At 32.8% G+C, this 7,793-nt stretch overlaps 1 protein-coding gene across 1 annotated transcript; it reads left to right on the top strand.

Moving 5' to 3' along the window:
* The first annotated feature begins 1,601 nt into the window (after nucleotides 1-1,601).
* LOC101202854 (adenylosuccinate synthetase, chloroplastic) lies at nucleotides 1,602-6,210 on the top strand. The gene is made up of 4 exons (XM_004144616.3): nucleotides 1,602-1,973; nucleotides 2,392-3,084; nucleotides 3,843-4,154; nucleotides 5,570-6,210. Exons 1-4 carry the CDS (start codon nucleotides 1,668-1,670, stop codon nucleotides 5,738-5,740), a joined length of 1,482 nt encoding a protein of 493 aa, XP_004144664.1. The 5' UTR covers nucleotides 1,602-1,667; the 3' UTR covers nucleotides 5,741-6,210.
* Nucleotides 6,211-7,793: the final 1,583 nt, after the last annotated feature.

The following is a 7,793-nucleotide window of genomic DNA, read 5'->3' as shown; positions in this document are numbered from 1 at the left end:
ATTTTTCTTTTTCTTTTAATAGTCTTTCTTCTATTCTTCTCCAATTTTTCTTTAATATATTTTTTAAAAATCATGATCTTTGTTTTTAATCAATCATTAATTTTGTATTGTTTTTTTCAAATTATTATTTGGTTCAAAATCGTGAACCAAATGTAAAAGATCTTGGTTCATGATCTTGAACAAAAATTGTTGGATATTGGTACACGATCTTTAGATATAGCTATAACCAAATCTAACAAATATAAATAGATTTTGGAAAAAAAATCATTGAGATATTGATACAAAATCGTTTAGATTTTGGTAGCAAAATCTAAACGATTGTATACCAAATATAAAAGGATCTACATGTATCAAATATAAATATTTTATATTGTGGTATTGGTACACGATCGTTTAGATTTGCCTAAACGACCGAAATCTAAATGATCGTGTAGCCAAATCTAAACGATCATGTACCAAAGAATCTTGAAAAAATCGTTGGGATATTGATACACGATTGTCGATTTGGGTACTCCAATCTAAACAATCATGTAGTCATATCTAAACGATTGTGTACCAAATCTAAATCATCTTGGTACAAGATCGTGTACCAAAGGTATTACGAGTGCCAGTGGCCAATTAATCGCATGTTAACTAAGATATTTTTCGTATTTTCGGTTGAGTCTGTGAGTTTTTTTCATTTTCAAAATTGTTTTATACATTGTAAATATTTTGTCAATTTGTTAGATTTTTTTAAGAAATCCCTAATTTTAATGATAATTTACATAAATGTAACAAAACCCAAAATATTTACCACCCACGTAACAAAAAACAAAAGTCGATGAAGTCGGTAAAATATTTTCATATATTTCATATTTGACCTTGAATATTACATATGATTCGTTACTTATCTTTCTTATTCTTGTGTGCGATTTATTCATCCTATTTGTTCATTTTCTCTTCTATATTTTTTTGTTTCTATTTTTAAACGATTTATTCTTTTGCTTAAATATCTTATTTCATCTTCACCATTTTCGACAAGATTCTATGAAGCTACTTCATCTTCTTCATATTTGAGAATATCAAGATTATTTAAATGATCATTTTGACATGGTCTAAACGATGGTTTACCATGGTCAACATGATCATTTAATTTTGAAGACTTTTTTTCATCGTTTAAAATGAAATACACGATTGTGTTGCCATGATCTAAACGCGATCATTTGATCATTTAAAGTTTTTAACGATAATTTACGTTGGACTGTACGATCGTTTACCATAATCAACACGATCATTTTCCATAGACAACACAATTGTTTAAATTTGAAGAATTTTTCTTCATCATTAAAAAGAACTACATTTAGATTGTAGTACATAGTCGTTTAGAAGAATATTACTAAAGCACGTGTGTGGTCGATTATTTTTTATTTCAAATAAAATAACTAACTAAAAATGCTTCTAAAATTTCTTAGTTTATTAATTGGAAAGAGAGTTCAAACAAAATTCCTTAAATAATAAGGCGAAAGTATTTTGTTTTTAATTAGAGAATAATCATGAAGAATTGGGCGTAATGTGGGCGCGAAGAGAAGTTGTAGTACACGCGCGTTCTCCTCTAATTACATTCGCCACTTCTTACACATCACTCCTCCAAGGTTCAAACCCTCTCCAAACCCTCCGTTTCTCTCGTCATGAACATCTCTTCTCTTGCTTTCGAGCCCACTCTTTTCTCCGCCGCCAATTTATCGCCCTCGTCGGCTTGCCGGAGACCCTTTTCTGGCCGTCATCCTCCACTCATCGTTTGCTCATCTGCTAAAACCGTTGCGGCTGTTAGCTCTTCTGTCAGTGTCCCGGAGTCGGGGAGGAAGGATGGTCTGAAACGAATTGGGGAACTCAGTCAAGTTTCGGGCGTGTTGGGCTGCCAGTGGGGTGATGAAGGTAAAGGTAAACTCGTTGACATCTTGGCCCAGCACTTCGAAATCGTCGCTCGCTGTCAGGTATTCTTCAAGATTTCGTTCCTTTACTTTTTCTTTCTTTGGATGATTGTTAAATGTTTAGGTTTTTGTTGTATTTTTTTTTTTTTTGCTTGCTATTGAATTTCTTTTTGTTGTTTGACTTGCTTATGTGCCTCCCTGTGTTTCTTGTTTTCTTCTGTTTTCTTTACATTCTTTTTGTCCCATTTGTTAAACGTTCGTTTTCATTTTGAGGCATATTAAAATCGGGATGTAATCTTGTGTTGTTACATTTGTAATGATGGAAGCCAAAGTCCGACTGAGATTTACCTCTGTATTTTCACATCGCCTTTTAGAAATCATTATGACCCATTTTGATCCTATATTTTGCGTTTTTATGTGATATCCTGATGTGAATGCCTTTGGTGTCTGGAACTATCTGAAAATTCAAACTGATTTGCAGGGTGGGGCTAACGCTGGGCACACGATATATAATGCAGAAGGGAAGAAGTTTGCACTTCATCTCATTCCCTCTGGAATCCTTAATGAGGATACTTTATGTGTTATTGGAAATGGAGTTGTGGTGCACGTGCCTGGTTTCTTTGAGGAAATTGACCGTCTAGAAGCAAGTGGAGTGTCGTGCAAGGGAAGGATCTTGGTGTCTGACCGAGCTCATCTGTTATTTGATTTCCATCAGGAGGTGGATGGGCTAAGAGAAGCTGAGTTAGCTAAATCTTTCATTGGAACAACCAGGAGAGGGATTGGACCTTGTTACTCCAGTAAAGTGATTAGAAATGGTATTAGAGTGGGTGATTTGAGGCACTTGGACACTCTTCCTCAGAAGCTGGACCTTTTACTCTCAGATGCTGCTGCGAGATTTAAGGATTTTAACTATACCCCAGAAGTTCTGAAGGAAGAAGTTGAAAATTACAAAAGATATGCTGAGAGATTGGAGCCATTTATCACTGACACTGTGTATTTCATTAATGAAGCCATCTCTGCAAATAAGAGGATTTTGGTTGAAGGTGGTCAAGCAACTATGCTTGACATTGACTTTGGAACATATCCTTTTGTAACTTCCTCCAGCCCTTCGGCAGGTGGAATTTGCACTGGTCTTGGAATTGCTCCGAAAGTTGTGGGTGATCTTATAGGAGTGGTGGGTTTTCTTACTTTTTATTTTTATTTCAATTTTTTATGACTTTGTTTAACTGAAGAAAGAATTCCAAGTTGCATTATCTCTTCTATCTTTGACGATTTGTTTCTTCTATTCTCTCTTTCCTTTCTCATGATTCCTTAGAAACCAAGACAGACTCAAAAACATTGATCCCTATTCATAGGCAATGTCCTTTCCTGGTTCTACTTGGCTATATGTTTTCAGAAATACTAATTCATGACCTGTACTTAGTCTCTACTTTAATGACCAGTGGCAGATCCAGAAATTTTGTTGACGGAGGGTTTTATAGTTTAGTAAAAATAAATGAAAATAGCTGGGCTTGAACCTAGTTATAAAGGGGGTTGGGAGACAGTTATACCAGTGGGCTAACTTTTGGTATTGATATTATTTTAGATATATATATATATATATATATATATATGTATGTATATATATATATATATATATACACTATTTAAAGAGCATAAAGTTGAGGGGGTTTGAACCCCCCGGGGCCTTTACTAAATCCACCGGTTAATGACACTACAAAATCATATTTTATACAAGCCCACGGTATCTAGAATAGCCATTGAAACTACCTAAGTTATTATTCAATCTTGAAAAGGTTAAGATATTATTGATTTTATTTTTTGTGCGTTAACACAAGCCATGAGTGACTGTTTCTTTATTTCTTTCTTGATGAAAAGCTGATTTATCTATCGGATATGGATGCCCGTAAGTTTTTCTGTTGATCTTTGCAGGTGAAGGCCTACACAACTAGAGTTGGTTCTGGTCCTTTTCCTACCGAGATCTTGGGAAAGGGTGGTGACCTACTCAGGTTTGCTGGTCAAGAATTTGGTACCACAACTGGTCGTCCTCGCCGTTGTGGTTGGCTTGATATAGTTGCACTAAAATATTGCTGTCAAATTAATGGGTTCTCTTCTCTGAATCTTACGAAACTTGACGTTCTCTCAGAACTTTCTGAGATACAACTGGGAGTTTCTTATTCAACACCTGATGGAACACCAGTCAGATCATTTCCTGCAGATCTTAGTCTTCTTGAACAAATAAAGGCAAGCATTATGCATCTTTTTTCTTTTTTCCTTGCACTTTGTTAACTTTATAAGAAGTCATTGGAATTTGCTTGAATGTGGTTTTTGAGTTTATCACTATATATGAATTGTTTGAGAAATCACTTTATAATTCATCCTTAAAGTAGAACTTTATTGTTTGTTTTAAAGCAAGGAAAAAGTTTGATTGTTTTTTTTTCATTTGAGATTAAAAAAAAACCCTTTTAGCCAAAGTGGATCCAAATTGAATCATAGTTTACATTTATGGAGTTTTGGTAAGGAAATTGAATCATTGTTTACATTTATGGTCTTTTGGTAAGAAACAGAAACTCTGTATATTAGATAGATCATAGATGGATTTGTGATTTTCTCAATGGAAGATCTAGATGCTTGATTTGTGCTTTAGGCAATTTGTTCATTTGTCTCCATTCTTAGTTTGTTAGATGGGGGGTCGTCAATTCCCTTAATGATAATGGTTTTTCAAATGTTTAGTTTCCGGGATTCTAAAGAAGAAATAAACAGAACCATAGGAATAAAAGAGAAATAAAAGGGTGGACTTTGGAGAAGCCCTTTGCCATGTGCTCTCATTGTTACTCCAGTTAAAAATTGGTGGAGTATTGTGTTGCAAGTTTTTTAATGCTCTTCTTGGGTAGTTGATGTCTCCATAAAAATCAAAATTACTCAATTATTTATGCTCTTGAACAGTTGAATGCTATTGGTGTTCATGGCTATTAGAAGACGAGCATTCAACTTGTGTTTGATGAATTTGTCATCAATGTTCTTTCATTGACACTTCATTACAGTGTTTGGATTGGTTGGGATTATGTGCTAATAAGATTTTGGACGTTTTGGGTATTTGATTGTCTTGATAAAGAATAATATTGAACTCATGCTTGTTTTAGAAAGTACTTTAGAAAATAGTATTTTTTGTAAAAGGAAAATGAAGGGTTTAAGTTTCAAGTCAAGAACTAGTTGAGATGTCCGGGTGTGCCTCCTGATCCCTCTAAGTCTCCTTTGTTTACTACTTTTTGGCTCTCTTTGTATAATTCTCTTGTACTTGGAGTTCTTATTAATAAAGAAGTTCTTGTCTCCGTTTCAAAAAAAACAAGTTTCAAGTCAATAATTTGTAAACCTGATTGTAGCTCTTATGGTTAAAGACATTATACCATTGTGACTGGGTTAAAAGGCTGAGAGTGCATTTAGATTCACTTTCTAACTGTTTATAAACCTTTCTTTAAACACTTAAAAATTCATTTAGATTCATTTTCTTTTCTGCATCTTACATGGCCAATCATATTTGCGTTCCTTTTTTGTTTCCAAGTCATGAACTAAGTTAATTGTTGAATTTTCTTAAATTTCAAGGTCTTCAACTTCTAAATCCAGAGTCATAACAACAGTTGTCTTTTTCCTGTTTGTAGGTGGAGTATGAAACAATGCCTGGGTGGATGTGTGATATCTCTTCAATAAGAGATTATTCTGACCTTCCTAAGGCTGCAAAAGAATATATATCAAGGATTGAAGAACTTGTGGGCTTACCTGTCCATTACATTGGCGTCGGTCCAGGCCGTGATGCGCTATTATACAAATGATGGGTGTTTTCATTTGGTTCTTTCATATGCTAGCGATTCCATGTTGGAGCTCCAGGTAAGGTGCAAGATTGCTCTGGTAGAGGAATTTCTATCATCATCATGAAGAGATATTTTTCACTTTTTGTTTTTTTTTGAAGTAGTCATCAAAATAGCATAAAAAAGCATTTGAATGTGATAATGGTTGCTGAGGCTGTTGTAACATTTCCCATATGATTAGGAGAGCTTAATGTAGGTGTCGTTTCTGAAAAGGCTCTATCATCACAGGAAATGGGATGGATTACACATAAACCAAGAATAATTAGCATTTGGAGAAAATAATGAGTTCACATGATCACATCTTGGCAATATTGTTTTCAGTCTGTTTCATCTTGGGTGGTCTGGATCGATTTTTGGCCAAATTTGTTGCCAAATTAATCCATGGATTTGACAAACGAAAGTTGAAAATTGATTTTGAAACTGTGACTATCATTTGATTACCTGACCTCGAGCTATATTTTACATTTTACGATGGTCGAATCGAAAGAAATTGATTAGGAGTTCAATTTTCTCACTTCCATCAAACTTTTCAAGAAAAATATATGATTCTTGCGGTGTAAATAATTGAAAAATGGTGAAGTTCGTATGCATTCTTTTTCAGTTGAATGTTAAGGTTAGACATGCATCTGCACTTTTGGGAAAAAACGTCAAGATTCTCATTAATTAATTAATATTGTATTTAGCTGATTAATTATAATTATGATTATTTTAGTATTTGTTTATCATAATAATTATAGTTAATTAGATATTAAAAAGTAAAATATTGAAACTTTTTAGAAAATATAGCATAATTTATCAAAATCTAGATTTAAGTTTTTTAAGGTTTTTTTTTTAAAAAATAGTTTCATTTTTTTTTTCTATTCATGACAATTACTTATTTTTCATTGACCAATGGTATTTTGTTAATTTTTAATTTCAACTTTTATAAAATTTGTGTTTATCATTCTAATTAATTTTTGGCTGTTTTCTTTCCTAATAAACTATAATAAGGTAAAATTCATCAAATTAATTTCATGAAACAAATGCTAGTATCACTAATTGTTGTAAGAACTTGTAAAATTGTCATGTGGAAGCAAAACTCATTCTTTACTTTCTGTTAATCTTTGGTTAAAAACAGTTCTGGTCTACGACCTATGGTTTGGACCGGTTAGAGCTTATGTCAAAGATATGGTTTTGACCGCATACTTTTTTTAAAAGAAAAAAGAAAAGAACTCATTTGATTCGTTTGTTCTGTTTTAGTTTTTAAATTTTGAAAAACATTTATGTTTCTTGAATTTTTGAATAAAATCTTATTTTATTCGTGTCGTTAGAATTCCATTAACCTTTAGTGGAATGATATTTTTATATAATTTCTATATTTGAACCATTAGAATTTAAATTATTATGATATTAATTAAATTTATAAATAACTAAATCCTAAATTATTAAGAGCGATTATTTTATCTGGAAGCTTACTCATCCAAATATATAAGTCATCTCATCATTCAGTTAGAGAGTTAGCGAAATCTTATAAGGATTGTCATACTCCATTCTAGTTTTTCTTATCTAACCTAGATCGTGACATGAAAACACTTTTGAAAATGATTTTTTTTCTACTAAACTTCTATAGAACACATATTAAGAAATTCTACATAAATTTCAGTAGCATCTCCTCTAAAATATGAGCTACCCAGACTTGAAAAAGGGAAGAGATTTTTACTTCTATACATATATGCAAACCTCAGACTTAAAATCACATCAAATGTGTCTCACCACACACTCATCCAAACAATTTTAGAGTCTCAATTAGAGTTTATATCCAAATTAGATATTAGTTACAAAATAATTATAATACAAAAGAGCCTCTCAAAACACGTGACCTTGGCGTGACCCTTGTTACTTCTAACCACCCAATTATACAATATAAAACTTATATAAATACATACAAAAAGGATAACAATCTAGAATCAATGACGGGGAGCTCAATGATGGCTTGATCCTTGACAGTTGGGGGAGGGGGGACAAAGAAAACGTGAGC

Source organism: Cucumis sativus, chromosome 4, assembly GCF_000004075.3.
Source record: "Cucumis sativus cultivar 9930 chromosome 4, Cucumber_9930_V3, whole genome shotgun sequence".
Taxonomy (NCBI): domain Eukaryota; kingdom Viridiplantae; phylum Streptophyta; class Magnoliopsida; order Cucurbitales; family Cucurbitaceae; genus Cucumis; species Cucumis sativus.
This window is presented reverse-complemented; position numbering and strand designations above follow the sequence as displayed.

What these genes read in the sequence shown, in the direction of transcription:
- LOC101202854 (XM_004144616.3), top strand. Translation starts at nt 1,668, where the DNA reads ATGAACATCTCTTCTCTTGCTTTCGAGCCCACTCTTTTCTCCGCCGCC. An exon ending in AAATCGTCGCTCGCTGTCAG is followed by an intron (nt 1,974 to 2,391) that starts GTATTCTTCAAG and finishes ACTGATTTGCAG; the next exon opens with GGTGGGGCTAACGCTGGGCA. An exon ending in GTCTTCTTGAACAAATAAAG is followed by an intron (nt 4,155 to 5,569) that starts GCAAGCATTATG and finishes TCCTGTTTGTAG; the next exon opens with GTGGAGTATGAAACAATGCC.